At 38.1% G+C, this 20,052-nt stretch overlaps 1 protein-coding gene across 2 annotated transcripts in view; it reads left to right on the plus strand.

Annotated features, from left to right (window-relative positions):
• FLRT2 (fibronectin leucine rich transmembrane protein 2) overlaps window positions 1-9,888 on the plus strand; it is a 96,326-nt gene extending 86,438 nt beyond the window's left edge. For both annotated transcript variants that reach the window (XM_036844850.1, XM_036844849.1), the window contains exon 2: window positions 1,945-9,888. In XM_036844850.1, coding sequence (XP_036700745.1) covers window positions 2,321-4,303 — 1,983 coding nt within the window. In that variant the 5' untranslated portion in view covers window positions 1,945-2,320 and the 3' untranslated portion in view covers window positions 4,304-9,888. The remainder of the gene's footprint in view (window positions 1-1,944) is intronic.
• The last annotated feature ends 10,164 nt before the right edge of the window (window positions 9,889-20,052 follow it).

A 20,052-nucleotide genomic window follows, 5' to 3' on the forward strand; every position in this document is an offset into this window, starting at 1 on the left:
TTTCTGAACAATAAAAAAATGAATATTACCATTTCTGGTCATCAAAGGCATTTTTTAGATGGCTCACAATCTTTCAAATTGTAGAACAAATTTACAATAGTCTGGACACTTAAATAGCAGTTACAATGTTTTTGTTTTTGTTTTTCTTTTTTAATTACCTTTCTAAAGATAGCTAAGGGAACAATTTCAAATAGTTCCTCTGTGCTTTAGATATAAGTTGTTTCAATTGCTGTGTATTGGTAAGAATTAAGAGACTTCCGGCTTGCCATGTCCTGTCAAGTTAGCTTCTTTTGTAGGGAAATCAAATCTGGCACCTTTCAATTAACTTCTTTACCTCTCTAATCTAAAAATAGATGGAACAGTTCTGGAGGAGGAAGGTCTGATTACTATCTGTAGATTGCCTTTACTTCCCCAACTGTGTCTTCTAACATTTCAAAGTTTACTGAAAGTCCTTTTCTAAAAGCAGGAAAACACACACAGATGGGAGGAAGGTTGAGCTGTTGGCAAATAATTTTATTCCCAGTCATGAGCTTGTCACCTCTCAAAGGAATCACAATGGTGTATCTCATCTGAACCTGGAGGTCTCAAAAGAGGGGATAAGTGGAAATGTGTCATGGACTGGAGTTTGGTCATTCTAGTTGGTAACTCAAGTGTGGGCTATTTGGGAGGCAGAGAGAGATGAGAGGAGGCGGGGAGTGGGGAAGAAAAGAGCAGTCTTCTCTCTGACTTGACATCACCTCTGTTTCTGTGCATCACCTTTAAACTGCTTCATCACAGTGTCAGATTAAAAGGATGCATCTTTCTAAATAACTTTATCAGTCCCCATTTTGCATTTCTTTATAACTGGAAAGGGTTTCACATTTTTTTTTCCCCTTAAATTGTATTCGTTGCTCAGTCACTCATTTCATCTTGAAATATGACTGTGGCCAGTTGCATTTGTAGATGGTCATCATTGATTCAGTGGATTCAGCCCTGGGCCTCTTGTGCCTGTCTGTTTGGATATGCAAATAGATCTCTGAGAGAAGATACTGACTGTGATGTGAAATTCACAATATGATCATTGATAGTGAGAGGTAACAATATGGTTTCCGTTTTGTTGATAAAGATAATTGAATCATTTTCATTTCCTGAATACCTTTTCAACTGAATTATTATTATTTAGCATGTCACTTAATGCCAACTCCCTGCCTCTGGGCATTTAGTCCCAATCACAGTGATCATTTTTTTTTTTTTTAACATCTTTGTTGGAGTATAATTGCTTTACAATGTTGTATTAGTTTCTGCTATATAAGAAAGTGAATCAGCTATATGTAGACATACATCCCCATATCCCCTCTCTCTTGAGTCTCCCGCCCACCCTCCCTATCCCACCCCTCTAGGTGGTCACAAAGCACCGAGCTGATCTCCCTGTGCTATGCAGCTGCTTCCCACTAGCTATCTATTTTACATTCGGTAGTGTATATATGTCCATGCCACTCTCTCACTTCGTCCTAGCTTACCCTTCCCCCTCCCTGTGTCCTCAAGTCCATTCTATACGTCTGTGTCTTTATTCCTGTCCTGCCCCTAGGTTCTTCAGAACCATTTTTTTTTTTTTTTTTTTTTTTTTTTAGATTCCATATATATGTGTTAGCATACGGTATTTGTTTTTCTCTTTCTGACCTACTTCACTCTGTATGACAGACTCTAGGTCTATCCACCTCACTACAAATAACTCAATTTCATTTCTTTTTATGGCTGAGTAATATTCCATTGTATATATGTGCCACATTTTCTTTATCCATTCATCTGACAATGGACACTTAGGTTGCCTCCGTGTCCTGGCTATTGTAAATAGTGCTGCAATGAACATTGAATCACAGCATTCTTGAAAAGCCACAGTCAGATCAGCACTTAATCCACTCACTACCCTTAACTGACTCTTTTCTCTCTACTTTCCTACAACAGATTGCAGACTGAACTTAACCAAGTTCATAGGCTGATCCACACTGACCTGACCGACCACAGAAGAAGGGATTCTGCCTACCCAGCTGGGCCCCTTTTGACCGCTGATAACTTGACTTCACTTGTTGCCTGGGTGGAAAGTTCTCCTTACTGAAATTTTTTTGCACATGGAGGACAATAGCAAAGAGGGCAACATAGGCTGATAAGACCAGAGACCACAGGAAGATTCTTTGACCTTAGCCTTGGGGACTTTTCCTCTAGCTGGAGTTCTGGACTTTAACAGAACTGCGTTCAATCATTTTGGTTTTGCTATCTGTTTTTTTTTTTTTTTTCTTTTTCTTTTCACTACCACATCGTATTTTATTTCTGTACTTCAGAAATGGGCCTACATACTACACAGGGGCCCAGCCAGGGGGCTTTTTTCCTGAAATCTTGGCTTCTCATTTCCCTGGGGCTCTACTCACAAGTGTCAAAACTCCTGGCGTGCCCTAGCGTGTGTCGCTGCGACAGGAACTTTGTCTACTGTAACGAGCGAAGCTTGACCTCAGTGCCTCTTGGGATCCCGGAGGGCGTCACTGTACTCTACCTCCACAACAACCAAATTAATAATGCTGGGTTTCCTGCAGAGCTGCACAACGTACAGTCTGTGCACACCGTGTACCTTTATGGGAACCAACTGGATGAATTCCCCATGAACCTTCCCAAGAACGTCCGAGTTCTCCATCTGCAGGAAAACAATATTCAGACCATTTCACGGGCCGCCCTGGCCCAGCTCTTGAAGCTTGAAGAGCTCCACCTGGATGACAACTCAATATCCACGGTGGGGGTGGAAGATGGGGCCTTCCGGGAGGCCATTAGCCTCAAATTGTTGTTTCTATCCAAGAATCACCTGAGCAGCGTGCCCGTGGGGCTTCCCATGGACCTGCAAGAGCTGAGAGTGGATGAGAATCGAATTGCCGTCATATCAGACATGGCCTTTCAGAACCTCACGAGCTTGGAGCGTCTGATCGTGGATGGAAACCTCCTGACCAATAAGGGCATCGCCGAGGGCACCTTCAGCCACCTCACCAAGCTCAAGGAATTTTCCATTGTCCGGAATTCGCTCTCCCATCCCCCCTCTGATCTCCCAGGTACGCACCTGATCAGGCTCTATCTGCAGGACAACCAGATCAACCACATCCCTTTGACAGCCTTCTCGAATCTCCGGAAGCTGGAACGGCTGGATATATCCAACAACCAGCTGCGCGTGTTGACTCAAGGGGTCTTCGATAACCTCTCCAACCTGAAGCAACTCACTGCTCGGAATAATCCTTGGTTCTGTGACTGCAGTATTAAATGGGTCACGGAATGGCTCAAACACATACCCTCATCTCTCAACGTGCGAGGTTTCATGTGCCAGGGTCCTGAACAAGTCCGGGGGATGGCAGTCCGGGAGTTGAATATGAATCTGTTGTCCTGTCCCACCACGACCCCCGGCCTGCCTCTCTTCACCCCAGCCCCAAGTTCAGCTTTGCCCACGACTCAGCCTCCCACACTCTCTGTCCCGACCCCTAGCAGAAGCTATATGCCTCTAACTCCCATGGCATCGAAACTCCCCACGATTCCCGACTGGGATGGCAGAGAAAGAGTGACCCCGCCTCTTTCTGAACGGATCCAGCTCTCTATCCATTTTGTGAATGACACTTCCATTCAAGTCAGCTGGCTCTCTCTCTTTACTGTGATGGCGTACAAACTCACATGGGTGAAAATGGGCCACAGTTTGGTGGGGGGCATCGTTCAGGAACGCATTGTCAGTGGTGAGAAGCAGCATCTGAGTCTGGTCAATTTAGAGCCCAGATCCACTTATCGGATTTGCTTAGTGCCACTGGATGCATTTAACTACCGAGCTGTAGAAGACACCGTTTGTTCTGAGGCCACCACCCACGCCTCCTATGTGAACAACGGCAGCAACACGGCTTCCAGCCACGAGCAGACGACTTCCCACAGCATGGGCTCCCCTTTCCTGCTGGCGGGACTCATCGGGGGCGCGGTGATATTTGTGCTCGTGGTCCTGCTCAGTGTCTTTTGCTGGCATATGCACAAAAAGGGGCGCTACACCTCCCAGAAGTGGAAATACAACCGAGGCCGGCGGAAAGATGACTATTGCGAGGCAGGCACCAAAAAGGACAATTCCATCCTGGAGATGACAGAAACCAGCTTTCAGATCGTCTCCTTAAATAATGATCAGCTCCTTAAAGGAGATTTCAGACTGCAGCCCATTTACACCCCAAATGGGGGCATTAATTACACAGACTGCCATATCCCCAACAACATGCGATACTGCAACAGCAGTGTGCCAGACTTGGAGCACTGCCATACGTGACAGCCAGAGGTCCAGCATTACAAACGCGGACAGTAAGACTCTCGAGAACACACTCGTGTGTGCACATAAAGACACGCGAATTACATTTGATAAATGTTACACAGATGCATTTGTGCATTTGAATACTCTGTAATTTATACGGTGTACTATATAATGGGATTTTAAAAAAGTGCTATCTTTTCTATTCCAAGTTAATTACAAACAGTTTTGTAACTCTTTGCTTTTTAAATCTTAAAGAAAAAAAAAAAATAGTTGCTGAAGTACTGTACAGGGTTGTACAATGAGAACCCAATGCCAAGGTAAAAGAACGAGTGATTCTTCCTCCTGATGCAATTCACCACTTTGCTGTTGAAGCTTCAGAACAAATTCCTTTCCTAGAATTGGTGGTCAGATGAAAGGGCAGGTTAAAATGGACTCATCAGGGTAGGATAAATAATAGGCATAAAACCAGAAATGACCCCAGATATCTTCACGCTATTTGTATACTTCCTGGTCTGGAAGAAAAGTGAAAACTTCTAGAATATAAGAAAGGAGGTAGTCACCCTGATTTGACCCAAAGGAGGAAATGCAGAAAACATCTCTTGAGGAAGTCAGTTCCTGTGAGATAAGTTAACCCATCCTGGCAGAATCAAGAAAATGAGATAAGATTTGAAAAGACAGTCAAACCCAGGGGTTGGCTTTCTGATTGGGACCTTGAAAATCACTCTTCAGGCTTCCCTGGCCCTATGTGAAACAGTGAGAGACCTGAGTCTGATTTCAGTCATCTTCGGGGGCAGGTAGAATGTCCCAGCAAGAAAATGCCCTTTAAAAGTGTTACTGTTCAAATCATATGTCAGGTTGAATCACATTCAACAGAGGTATATTCTAGAATACTTTTTTTAGAAGAGGCTAATAAAATAATGGGAAGAATTATATTGAATGGAATTATTTTTGATAATGAGAACTATTTGGGTAGATTCACTGCAGCTATGTCAACATGATATTTAGACCAACAAGGGATCAATGTTTGGAATATACTAAACTTGTTATGTAAAAATTATTGATACCATTTAGACAAAAGCAAGTGATCAGTGGTTCTGTTATACTATATCAACTAACTTTGTTAGTATCATGTTGAAATAGCTTGAATTAATACCTTTATCCCCTCGGAAATTCTTGTCTTCCAACCACCTCACGTATATTTTCGTAATTAGCTGTAGAGGCAACATTTGTCGTTCCCGCTCTGCTCAAAATTCAAAAGAAAATCATGGATGCCAGTCTTGGTTGCACAAAATATCCATATACACTTTAAAATGTATAGTAATTCTCCTTGCTAATAATTCTGTAAGGACACATCAAAGCTGGCGAAATAACGTATTTGTTTAAAAAGCAATACCAAGTTTCTGCCTTGAACTGACTTTGACCTTCTTCCATTTTTTAAATTTCATTTATTCCTTTTCAGTCGTGGATGTTCTTCTTCTTTGGGAATTGTGGAGGGATAATCAATCTTATATTAACAGCATAACAGATGAAAAAAATGATCAAGTCTGAGAGGGAAGACTTGTTCCCCTAATCTTGGCAAAGCAGGGCATAGAACAGAGGGCATAGAGAAGAGAAGGATGTCCAGACTTAATTCTAGATATTTTTTGAAGCAACGTCCATCTTCAGAAAGCATGTATAATGTACTTCTTTCCATCCCTTAGTTGTAGAAGGGCTATCAATCACATACATATATTATCTAAAAAATACACTCTTGGAAAATTCTTTTTAAAATCAAATTTAGGCATTTCAGTCTGTGTTGCATGTTTCCTTGATCACCGGCCATTATTTTAGGAACCTATGAAGTTAATGTCACAATCATTTTCTTTCTCTTCCTCTATCCCTCTTACTTTTAACAAAATAGAACTGTGATGTGTCTACTTTGTAAGAGTTTAGGTATAAAATGCTATGCAAGTTTTTCTTTAGAGTAAGAGCTTTATTTTCTTTAATAATATATCCCCAACTCATATGTTTTAATTTCCCTTGTCCCTCAGAATAAGCAGAAAATATAACTGAAGTTATAATGTTATAGACACAAGAATCGAAACTGTGCAGTCAGTTGAGCTGAAATTAACTACTAATTAATTTGAATTAATTTTAAAGTGACTTTGGTTTCCATTTTAGTTTATTAGCTAGCTCATTTTGGCTGTTGCTTTTTTAAAGCTTGATCCACACACTGAAGGGATAAGACAATCTGTGAAAGTGATCAGTGTAGCAGTAAGCCATCTGAAATGCAGGACCATGACATGGGGTTTTGTGTATTTAACTGGATAATTCCCTTCCACTGTCCCTTTCTCCTTGGCTGTGTAGATAAAACTATGTGTTCAAATTATGGTACTTTGATTTTTGAGGTTTTTTTTTTTTTTTTTTTCCTTTTATCCACAAAATAATCATTCTCATTTATTTGTATTGTGTGTATAACCTCCAGCTGGATATTTTGCTGCTGAAGCAAATGTTTTTGCTTTGAGCCAAGAAGACCAAGGTTAGAGAGATTTCTATAATGTCTTATGGGATTCACAGAATTATCTGGGGCTTAAGTCCTACGACGGAGACCTGGTCATGTGAAATGATTAGGATGATCTGAAATGGTTCCTTTGCTAGAAGACATTTCTGAAGAGATAGAATCTAGTTATAGGCTTAATTCTGAGCTTGTGCACAACATGACAAAGACTGTTAAAATTGAGATCAGTCTCCCATTTGTAACAGTGTACCTGGGGCTCTCACCTACACCAGGATAGAAAGCACATCATGGAATTTGTAACAACCATCAGTGGTGGATGATGCTTTGAATGGTGTTTTTGTTATGAGAATGTTTTACTGATCCATCAACTCTGTATTTTGGACCTCTCTTGCACTCATACATTATTATGCATTTTGAGATTAGTCAAGAGTCACAGTTTAAGGTGCAGGACAAGACCATGAGCCGGTACCAAGCCATACGTACTGGCTTGTAAAGAGCTCGATGCTGTCTGACCAAATCGAATGATTTCAGATACTATGTGTCCACTTTCAGAGCTAGGTAACTGTCACTGTGCAGAAGAAATTCCAAAAGGAAAAGGCATAGCCATGAGCACATAGGTATTACTGACCATTATTCATACCCAGGGTTGTCATGAATACCTACTTGTTTGGGGAGATATATTTGAATAGCAAGAGGCTCTTAGCTTCCCTCAAACTGTCAAATGCATTAACAACCTATCGCATGGGACAATCAAAAGCAGAGACACAAAGGGTGTCCTCCTGCCTATTTTTCTGATGTGAGAAGTGGAAAACATTCTACCCTGTGAGAAATCATGCAATTTCTAGTTATCTGGATGTTTGCTGAAAATATATTACACGTTCTCCCGGAGATTAAAAAAAAAAAGTATAATGTGACCAGTCTGGTAAAAAGGATGAATGAAATAGCTAAGGTCATGGCTCCATTTCCTACTAGATCATAATTGTCCTAGTCATTCCACAGGGGTTAGAACTTCCTTCCTCACTGAGGAGAACAAGCTCTCCATGTTGTGAACACAGCATCCATTCCAGAGACAAGACGATACAGTTGCCATCCACAGGGAGCAGATAGCTTGGTCAGCTAACCTCACTTGCAGAATCCATTACAACTTTCAACAGTGAAGTGATCGATTTCCATTACTTCTTAGCTTCTAGCATCTTTCTCTACCCTATAACAAGGAGACATTGTTTCACTTTAGAATATGAGGAGAATAGTTTTGCTCATGACTTACCTTTCCAACTTCATGGGAAAGCAGAGCAGAAAATGGAGCCCCAAAGAGAAAGAGATAAATACATAAAACAAACCAAAAAAACTCCTCTTCATTATTAGTTTTGTCCAACCTTGCCTGCTGCTTTTTTTTTTTTTAAGTCAAAATACTAATGTAGGAAGCAGTAGTTTACACCCCTCTCTAATTTCTTCAGTGGGGTCAAAAGACAATTGCTGACAATGGGGGATGCTTGTCCCTGACTGTGAGGAGAAAGTTTTGTACATGTTGTTATAACATGTACTGTTACACTGTTATTCTGAGGATACTGTTACAACAAAAAAATCGCATTCTTTTTGCTATAGTTTAAGTTTTTTTCTTTTTCTAGCAGCACACCCACCAGAAGAGCACAAAGCAAGGCCATCACAACAGACATTTTTTAACTAGTATAAAACACACACTTGTGTACACACACACACCACACACAGGCGTATCCGTAAAGACATCCATGGGATGTAAGATTTTTAACCTTTCTGAGGCAAGTTGAAGGCGTCGCCACTGTGTGTCCCTCGTGGGAACAGTATATATTCGCTGAAAGTTAATCCTGATGATTTGTTATTGTTTGAGCCGTATGTTGATTTGCTTCTGGTTTCTGTGTAGTGTGTTCTCGCTGACAAGGGACTGCAAGGGGCTGGAAGATTCTGCATCACACATCCCCTGAGACCCACTGTGTCGCACACTTTGTTAACTACAAACTTCACTCTACACTATACAGTACCTTGTTGATATACTCAGTAAAGGCTTATTTTAAAAAGAAACCACATTGTGTTTATCTGAGTAAGTTCATTGGGATACTACCCATCCTTGCTTGGTTCATGTCAAAGAGAAATGAGGGGCACTTCCTGATGCAGGACCATGGATGGAATGAAGGAGGTAGTAGGGTTTTTCATTTTCTCTTACCTTGAAGACAACTTCTGTGTTTTAAGGCCACTTGACTCTTTTTGTGTGAGGGGTTTATATGAAATCTTCACATTCTTTTCTATTTCCTGACTAAATTGTTTGTTCCTATGAATATCTTTTGAATATACACACATACATGGAGCATATTATTTTGTGTTTGTGAAATCTGTGTTGTTTAGAATATAGATAAATGCCAATGTAGTTATCTCATCAGAATAGTCTTTTTCCCTATTTCATAATATACACTGTCCATTTTAAATGTCACTTTTCCTTAAGAATCTTCATGGTATTTTCTACTTCAGAATTGTTTATAGCTCATCCACCCGTACTTTCAATAAGCACTCATGAAAATGTATGTATTCATATGCTCAAGTTCAATTCGGGATTAATCTCCTGATTGTCCAGAAGCCCTTTCTCTAACCCCTCTTGGCCATTTTACTAATAGTGTATTTGACAGAGACTGAATCAGGAAATAAAATGATGACACTCAGTTACTACTATTAATGACTTGCAGAATCTCTGTTGGAGAATTAACTATGAAAGACGGTTGTAACAGGTGATTCATATTACATCTGGGAGATTTTATGCAAAATAACGTCTATGTGTTCTTGGTTACTTTTGCCAAGAGTTACAGACTTTACTCTGTGGAGACCAGACCCTTAGTCAAGGAATACCTTTCATTCAAGAGTTTATGAAACAACTTTTACTAAGTCCCGGACACTGGTCTGAGTTCAGAGGTTTCATAGAAGAATAAAATACAGTCTTAACCAAACCAAGTGTATTTCCGACTCCACCATGTTTCTAAAAATGTTTTTCATCCAATATGTTTACTTTTCATCTACTTTTTACAGAGTACTTTCTTAGGTTCTACCGGGGATTCAGAGAAAAATATGACTCTGCTGCTAGGAAGCCCACAGATCGTGTAATAAACTTGTTTTCTAACACGTTCCAGTGTCTCAGAGCCCATGTAATAACTTTACGTTCTCTCATTAAACTCAATGGAATATCTAAGAGAACAAAAGAGACATATATACCTGTTGGTAAATTTGATAATGCATCAAATTTCTGTATTAGATATCTAGAGAGAAAGAGGTTAGATGATCTTGGTGTTTAATAGATGAAACAAAGAGAGTGCTTTGATAAGATCGGAATTCAATTGAATTAAATTTTCAAATTTACACCGAGTAATTGAAAATTTCGGAATTGTATTTGGTAATTACAAAAGCAACCTCTTAAATTCCCATTGAGTACCAGAATGGAAATCAATCCAAAATAATAATCATAATAATGGTACCTGGCTCCATGGACTCTTCTTAACTGTTTTCTTGCCTCTTAATCAATTGACTAGCCTTAAGACTGACTAGCCTTCAGGACAAATTCTTAGTGTTTAAGATTTTCAGTGATGGAGATACCACAACTTCACCCAGTGGATTCATCCATTGATTGTTTGTGACCCATCAAGGGAGTATTTTTACAAACCTCAAAATATCTATGTCTTTGAACTCCCTTGGTCATCCATTCCTATATTTTAATAGTAATTCTGATTTTGTGATCATTTGATACCTGCACATGGATTTGATTTGAAAACTTCAGATGGAATCAAGCAAGCTCTGTGTATATCCATGGGGTGAGCTGAGAGAACTATTCAAAAAACTTGAGTCAGGTTATTTTTAGTAATGAATTTGTTTCATACTTGAGAGGTTGCTCTAAATATTTTGTAAATCCTACTGAAGATGCTCATACATCAGAATCTATTAGGTTGTTAGCAAACTGGCTTCTGGATTTATACCTGTATTTCATAGCACAAATATAGAATGTGTGCTTTAGAGGATATTATACAAGCTTTATCTCATTTGTTATACAGAAAGTTAAGGATAAAGAATTTTTAATGTTAAAAACTCCAAACTGGACGTCACTGTAGGACACACACCAACTGATGATACCGTCTGTCCAGGTTCTTGGTATGAAGTCTAAACTAGATGAACATTTCAATATACCCTTAGGGGGATTCTTATCATTTGACATAATAAACCTCCATAATGGGTCCATCTTTTTCTAATCAAATATAAAAATGTGATGGATCAGAGGGTCTGTTAAACTCCCTGGTTTGGGTAATTTACTTTTGTTTTCATTCAGCAAATATTCGCTAAGGCCTGGTAAGTTTTGGCGCTGAGTAAGACAGTTTTCCAGGAGACTTAACTTTGTATCATCAAAAATCTTTCCTGGAAGCCGCTGGTATTCAACTCACAGCCTAGGCTATTCCCCACACTCTTTGATTTCTTGGAGCGCTCACGCACCTATATTTAAATCATCAGCTAACAATACTAGTTCTGGCACTTACACACGCTCTCAAATGTGTTTTCCTCTCTCAGCTTCCTAACCCTGACATGGTTAAGACCCTTGCTTCAGTCTGTTCCCACTTCAGCCTCGTGTACACATTGCAGGACAAAGGATAATCTATAAAGAATGCTTGGTGTGACACTGTCTCAATTTCAAAATATTCCATTATCATTACTTTAAGAGAGAAGTCAAACTCCTTGTGTGACATACGCGTCCTATTACACATTGCTGCCTGGTATTCCTTACCAGTATTTCCTCCTCATTCATTATGTGCTCTAGGTTAGATATATATTTTATTTTATTTTATTTTATCTCTCTTTTTTTTTTTTAACATCTTTATTGAAGTATAATTGCTTTACAATGGTGTGTTAGTTTCTGCTTTAAAACAAAGTGAATCAGTTATACATATGTTCCCATATCTCTTCCCTCTTGCATCTCCCTCCCTCCCACCCTCCCTATCCCACCCCTCTAGGTGGTCACAAAGCACCAAGCTGATCTCCCTGTGCTATGCGGCTGCTTCCCACTAGCTATCTATTTTACATTTGGTAGTGTATATATGTCCATGACACTCTCTCACCCTGTCACTAGATATATATTTTAAATTAAAAAACGAATGAAAATCTTTCAATCTATCTATAAGAGATCTCAAGCTCCTTGTCTGGTTGACTATTCAAGATACAATTCAAATGCACACCCACCCCCAACACTTGGAAAGCTTCTTGAATCATACCTGTTAATGATCTGACCTCTCTGTGCAGTTAATCTAACTTTGAAATACTTTTATTTGTGGCACCTATGCACTGTAAATTTTCATGGGTCTGTTTCCTGACTATACTCCAGGAGAGACAGAGCACATATTCTGTCAATTGTATCTCATCCAGTGTTGAGTATGGTGTCCAGCCCCTGGCAGCTGCCCTGTATGTGCTTTTGGAGAAAGTGTGATTGGAGCACAGGGGGCCGCGTGGTGACATCAGGCTCCCTGAGGGATCAGCTCTCCACACACAGCATCACCTCAAATAACAGCTACCCTGTCAATCTCTTGTGGCTGGATAATTTTTTTTCAAAGCCTCAGAAAGAACTATAGAATTGTGAATTATGCACAATAAGCTTTGCTCAAAGCAAATCATATATTTTCTTTAACATCTCTTGGTTACCCATTACTATTTTTTACAGAAATTTTGTTTTTATGATTATATGATAGCCACACATTTATCTGATTTGGAAGCTTGAGATGGACTCAGGATATGTTTACACCCACAGGGAAGGCTAAGAGAACTGTTAAAATGATTTGAAGAATACCCTTTTTTCTATTTACACACAACCTTAAAACTGAGCCAGCTTGCAAAAGGCATATAAAGAGCTATCTTAAAAAAAATCGTCTTGCAACAAAATGTCACCATCATGAAAAGTACGCAAAGTATGGGGAGACACAAAATCAAATTGAGGAAAACATTTTGACCGTTTGCTAGTCAAAATGAATTCTTCACATGTAAAAAGCAGAGGTAGATTTTTTTTGGTTGTTTCCATCAGCAGTATCAAAAGGGACAGTCATTATTCACTGTGTCATACCCTATATCAAAAATACGGCATATATCATTTGAACGTTCACATTGTATTATCTTGGTTATTACCATGAGAATAAATAGTCTCTCCTAGAAATGATGTTCCCATAAAGAAGGATGCAGTAGAGAGTAGTGGTTATTGAAACTTGAATGAGGCTGACTTATTTTGGAAACCTGCCTTTGCCATTGACCTGCCAATTGGCCTTGTTAATAACTTACACTTTAGGGTCATCAGTTTCTTTTACTTAAATGGAGACAGTGAAGACTAACATATATGGTGGCTGTCAGAACTGAAAGCAGGTATAGAAGTTAACACATTATCTGGGGTGAATAAATGACATCAAGCACCATGTATTTTTCAGGCAAACCCAATTCACAAGCACGGGGTGACATATCGCCAACTTTATATGATGAAACCAAGCTTCTTGAGGATTAAGATCAGAATTATATGCAGGAATCATTTATTTAAAGGTAATTAGCATCCAAAATTCCACATCACATTGTACAACCATTTTCAACACAAGTTTGACAGGGAGCTTTTCATTTTCCCTATTCTTTTTTTCTGGAACAGTTGGGGAAAGTGAGATCCCACAGGGTAACACAAAACAATACCAGGTCCTTTGTCTCATGGTGAGTGGGATCCATTGAACAGCACAGTTGAACGGAAAGAGAATAGACTTCTTTGTAGTGTAGCTATTTCCTCTCTGATCTGCAGAGGACATGTAGGCATGGTTATTGCTGAAAATTAAATCAGGAAATGTATCAAATGGGTGAGTATCAGAATGAGTGTTCAGAAGACACTGGGAAGTTGAACCATTAAAAAGATCAAGGTAATAACTTTCTGTTTCAAAAATCTGTAATGTTAAATGACATAGTTTTTTTTCATTCTACTGTCCCACAAACCGTGGCATCTACATCCACACTTGATTGGTAGTGGGGAAGGTAGCAACCAAATGAAAGAGTTCTTTAATGGCTCTGCAATGCAGATGTGATAGTCTACCAGCTGTCACATAGTTCCTTTTTGCAATCAATACCATTCTTGATTTCATAATCTAGCTGTAATTAAGAAACATGCATCCTCTTCAGCTGGGTTGTGTTTTTTTTTTTTTTTCCTTCTGTACACTTTCTGTTTATGGTAGTTAAAATAGTCTCAAAGCAGCTCACTCACTGGGGTCTATATTAGCATTATTTTCCTTTTAATCCCGCATTTCCTTGATCAATAAATACAGAAGATCAGATATCCGGATGCTAAGGGAAAAAAATACTTTATATTCCAGTCCTTGACTGCAGAGTTTAATTGGTTTCAGGGCAATTATTTGGTAGGTGTAAGTCAGTACTACCAATCCCATGGTCTATAGCCAATTTCTATTCTGTTTGGGCCGGTATCTGTTTTGAAAGATTGGCCCACAGCTCTTTCTATTGTTAAATATTTTACATAGCGTCCCTGGTTAGTTGGAATACAGGATGCTCCTCTAGTATATCTGAAGTAAGGGAAAACCAGTTGCTTTGTAATGGAGGCCAATCACATCTGCTAGAGACCAGCAGTTTCTGTACAGCCTATTGGGTGAGGAGCTAAACTGCTGAAAGGTGGTGAATCCCTTTCAGTCTGAGTTCAAAGCTATCTAGAGCTAGATTCATCCTTGCTGCAACCCATACTAATCTTGGGCCCTGGACATGTTTATGCTTCAATTTCCTCATCTGCACAAAGGGTAATTACAAAACTTACCTCAGCAACAATAATACAGTGCCACGCTTGACACATACAAAGTGCTCAATAAATGTCACTTACTTTCTGAAAATATGTGGAATTAATGTCCAAAAGTTGGGCTACATAGCTCAGGTCTCTCTTGCATCTTGGGTAAGACCATTAATCGCTCTGGCTTGTTTCTTATATTTGAAAGCATCAGAGTTTGGTGGATTTCTTAAGATCTTTAAACTCTAAATTCAGTTTCCTCCTTGTTAATTTTCCGTGAAGTTTAGCTCTATTTAATTGGGCTGCTTTATGTCCTATGTTCTTATAAATTTTAGAAAGATGTGTATGGACTAGAAAACAGGGAGCATTCACTCAGTTTCATTAACTTTATCACAAAGACTGACATGTCCCTCATTAGCTATAACGAGAGTAAACTCAATACGTTTGGGAAGCAACATGCACAATCATTAAAAGTAGGAGTCGTGGGGTCATAGGAACTCCTAGTTTGTATCTGTGTGATATTATTTAATGTCCCTGAGTCTCAGTTTCCTCATATGTGAAATGGGGTGCTAAAACTTATGAGGAGCCAATGAGGTAATTTATTTCCAGTGTTCAGTGCAGTGACAGGGATTCATTCATAACCATTATTGCTGAAAAATGACAAATGAATGGAAAGGGAAGAAAGTGGAACAAAACTCATTCTTATTAATTCAATTACCCTTCCTTCAAAACAGAGGAATTCAAGCACTATTACTAAGTAGACACACTTATAAAATACTTAATTTCAATACAAAGTATCAAAGATAGATTTCCCTACAGTAACAATCGTATAAAGCAAGATTGTTTCTTAAAATATTGAGTGCATCTTATGTCTTTGCAGGCCTTTTATGTAATAGCTATTAAACTTTAAATATTCAACAGAAAGTTAATTATGAGAAGAATACCCAGGAAAACAATGATTGATAAATGTGGTTTATTTTAGATGAAATAGAACAGATTCTAGTACTGACTCTGCCACTTCTTATCTTTAAACCTTGAAAAACTATACACTTATGGTCTAAAAAAATTAAAGGACAAGGCATTTAGAATAATTAGGAATTACTTCTTTTCAGGACCTTCAATATACTTATAAAACCACTGCTTAACAGGTAATAATGGGATATTAATTTCAAAATGTTTAACCTTGAAGTGGTTGCCTAAGAATCCCTGCCAGTAAACAATACCTTTATTTGATTACACCATACACCTGAATTGAATAATGATATATTGTTTTATTAAAGATGTTACATAATGCCAACTTTCCAATTTATAAGACTAATGATTGATATTTTAAATGAATGACTTTTTAATTTTTATTGGAGTATAATTGATTTACAATGTGTTAATTTCAAGTGTACAGCAAAGTGAATCAGTTATATATATACAAATATTCACTCTTTTTAAAGATTCTTTTCCCAAAAAGACAAATATCATATGATATCACTTGTATGTGGAATTTAAATGAATGACTTTTAATTGTATAGTTGGAAAGTCATCCTTGGGGCTCAGATTGAGGTACCTCTACGTGTTTACCTTTTTTACAAGCTGTTATTTATGATTCTCATTCATTAGCTCTTTGTTATGAAATTTTAAAAGTCCATTAATTCTAGAAAGGGAATTTAATAAAATGAAACCAAATTAGTAAAATAATTATTTTTTGATGTTAGTTAAGTACTACTTTACCTTTATAAAGGACCAAAATAGCATTTAAAAAATGATTTATCAAAGTAAATATTATGAAATTATATAATAGTATTTTTTTCAAACATTAAAATTCTACCTAGCAGTTCAGAAACATCCCTAATACTGCTTAAATATAAATAAATCAAAGATGAAGTCACCTCAAGGAAAAACACATTCTTATTAATCTTAACTAATTTTCCATAGTGAGTGAAATTCAAAACTTCAGAGACAAGTTTTTGAAATCATTTATTTTAATAAAGATAGATTTTACTAATGAAAGAATTACTATAAAGTGAGTCTGTTTTAAAAAGCTAATGTAACCTGAAAAGTAAAAAAAAAAAAAAAAACAAAAAAAACAGAAACAGCATAAGGAAGAAAGACATAAAATGTTTATGCAACATTACTAATAGTTTAACAAGCAAAAACATACACAAATAAAAAACATAAACACATATATTTTACAGAGGAGTGATCAAAGTACAGGCAAGGAAACTGTGGTGTGACATACTTCTTTTTTGTTTTTAGGGAAAAAGAAGCAACATGTTTTATGGACATAGAAATAAACACATTTAAACATATAAATCATTTGTGGCATGGGTACAAGTTAAAATAATCAGGGTTAGTTTAGAAAATATGAGAAAATTTACATCTCGACCAGGAAGTTATTAAAAGCATTAACAAGTAGTTTAAAATGTTAACCCTCCAAATACTAGAAAGTTGAACTGCTGTTATTAAAAGTTGTTCAGAATCCCCATGGCATATGAGTATGAGATGGTGGAAATAACACAGGCTTTGGAGTTCAAATGTTGGTTTATTCACTTACCAGCTGTGTTCCTTAGCCAAATAACTAATTTCTTTAACATTTGGTTTCTTATCTTTAAAAGGTATCATAAAAACATCTACCATAGTGTTGGTATGAGAATTCATTTAAAGTTACCAGCAGAATGCCTAGTTCATAGTAGTCGCTTAGCTGCATTAACTACATCCAGCATCTTCCTGTCATTTCTGGCCTCTTTCCTTTCCTTTGCTAGCACTTCTTGTAGAACTAAGTGCTTTCCTGTACTCCTGTAATGAGTACTCACAGTCTGCCCTCCCCTGAGATCCTCAGATAGAGATGCTGTCTCACGTGTCCAGGAGTCATGTAGCTTTCAGCAAGGATCCATCAATCCTGCCATACTCTGGGTACGCTCATCTATTGCTTGAATTAAATTAAGATTTAAAACATAGTCATTTCCTCTGGCATTTCTGTGGGTGTCTCCGGGAGAGCTGGTGAGGCACATGTGCAAATTTTTCATGATGTAATCGCCCAACAGTATAACAGAAAGGTTAACTATACGCACCCCTATAGTTAGCTCATTTAAAAGAAGTTCAAATTCCCTGTTGTTCTTACTCTTTGTTCTGTAATGCTTCACCCTGCTTGGAGTTCCCACCAGTGTCTTCATTCCCTTGATCTCAGGCATCGTTACCAAAATGAGTACGTTACCAAGATTTTCAAGAAGTGACGCGTCTACTAGCCGTTATGAAAGGGTGTTGGGAGTATATGTCTTATCCCAACATAACGATTAATGATAGAGAATGGGACGAGACAATTGAACTGGAGAGAGGAGAGATGGAAGAGTTTGGAGCAGAGGCCTCTAAGAAGGACAGCCACCAAGGGGGATCCCAAATTTGGGAGCAACGCTAAGGAGAGCAAGATATGCCTTTGTGGCTAGCACTCCAGGAAGTGCTCTAGTGCTATTGGTAGAAAGCTTGAGTCTGAAGAGAGGGTGTTCACTTCTGTCCTCTTCTCCAGATCACCCTTACCTGATGACTGGTAGCCACGGGGGTATGAAGGTCTGGGTATCTTACTGCAACTTGGATCAGCTCTGTAAGGCGCTGCTTACAAATGGGCTGCAGCCTCAGTTTAGGCTTCATGTAAGGTTTTATAACGGCTTCACTTCTGCCTCTATCCTGTCCTTCCTTCTTTTTCATCTGTTTCACTGTCGATTGCAAGAGCCCTTGCAAATAAGCCTCTTGCATGTTAGTCTTACACGCTTCTCTGGAAACCCTACTCGCCATAGCCTACTTCACATTTCTGCTCAAAGTTTAAATTTCACCGCAGATAGGACTATCATTTTAGGAAGGTGTGAGACTGAGTTTAAAGGCGTTCCTTACTTGTTGAACAATGTGGAGTAAACTTAACTTCATGTTATAACCTCTGACTGTTTAATTCTATGCATATAAATGATGTACATGAACATATACGAGGCCCAAATTTTGCTGCATGTTTACGGCAAACCTATTTTGATTAATCAGTATTTGACTTTTTCCCTTCTGCGATGACTATCAAATTTCTAAGTAAATAGCCCTAATGTACCCTAAAAGTGAAAATTTAAAAACACAGAGTACAAAAACCAAAAATAGTTAACATTCAATTCTTTGAAGCCAAGTGAAACCAAGTTTATCAATTCTATGTCAAAATAAAAATGTCTAAGAAAAAGACAATCAAAATGATCATTGTGTTAAGACAAGTGTCTCCTGTGGATAGATAAAAACGGAAATGAAACCAAAAGAATTCCCAAAGTAGGCAGCCGCTACTCTGTAACAAATTTCTCTTATGATGCAATTATTTTAAGCATCCCTGCAGGATCCCCCAGATTTTCTCAATCATTGGTTGAAACCTGGGAAATGGTGCTTCTCATTCTCTGTTGTGCTGTTGCCTTCTTCCAATTCTAATACTCCTTGACAAATTCAGTTAACCAGATGGCAAGTTGTTTATGAGAATGCCTTCTCGTTAAGTTGACAAAATCTTGACAGGAGTAAAAGCAAAGTGAATTATCTTTCTGAAGTGGTTTATACTTTTAAAATAAGCAGCTCTTCTTGAAAGCAGTTTACCTACATGGGCAAAAAGAAAACGAGTATTAAAGCCCATCAGGTATTCAAGGTACCACATTTACTTTCTGTAACGCAAGTAAGTAGAAGAAGGGTCCCCACCAGTAATTCAGAGACTTATGATTCACTTTCAGCTACTTACCTTTTAATGTGCCCAAAGAAAGGTAGCAGTGAATGGTTTGTCTCAACCCTATTGGAGAGCTTCTGAGTTTTCTTATCATTGATTTTAGCTAGAATTAGCGTGTGTATTGAGAATTCATATTTATGGACTCTTGCTATCATCAAGTGCATCACTTAGTTTAAAGATGAGATAACTGAAGCCCATTATAAGGGGCTTGTGGTGGACCATTCTGCAGATAAAGCCAAGGAAATCTAAAAATGACCAAACTGAGCATTTTATTTCCAAAACTATATATTTTAACAGGATAGCAAGGCACTCCATGGATTAATGACCCAACCATCCTGCTGACTACATTTAGAATCATGCAATTATGAGTTTTTAATGCAGATCATGACCCAGATTCTCTTGGGAAGTAAAATTTAGTCACCAAAGTATTTATAGCAAGTATTAAATATCTTCAGATTTTGTTTTGTTTAATTCTTGGGAAAACCATGGAGAGCTTTCTCTCCAGAAGCAAATTAGAAGAGTCGGAGTTCATTAATAATAATAAAAATAAAGACTAAGTACTCTCATTGAGGTCTTTGCCATTACAGAACCATTGGCTGCCATAAATTGCATACTTTTTAATAAAAGTATGCAATTTATGCATACTTTTTGCAAGGCAAGTATGTGCCTTGTGACTATTGCCTTTTTTTTGCAAGGCAAGTATGTGCCTTGTGACTATTGCTACATCTTTATACATGTTCTGGATTTTCATTGGT

Source organism: Balaenoptera musculus, chromosome 2 (assembly GCF_009873245.2).
Source record: "Balaenoptera musculus isolate JJ_BM4_2016_0621 chromosome 2, mBalMus1.pri.v3, whole genome shotgun sequence".
In the NCBI taxonomy this organism is placed as follows: Eukaryota; Metazoa; Chordata; class Mammalia; order Artiodactyla; family Balaenopteridae; genus Balaenoptera; species Balaenoptera musculus.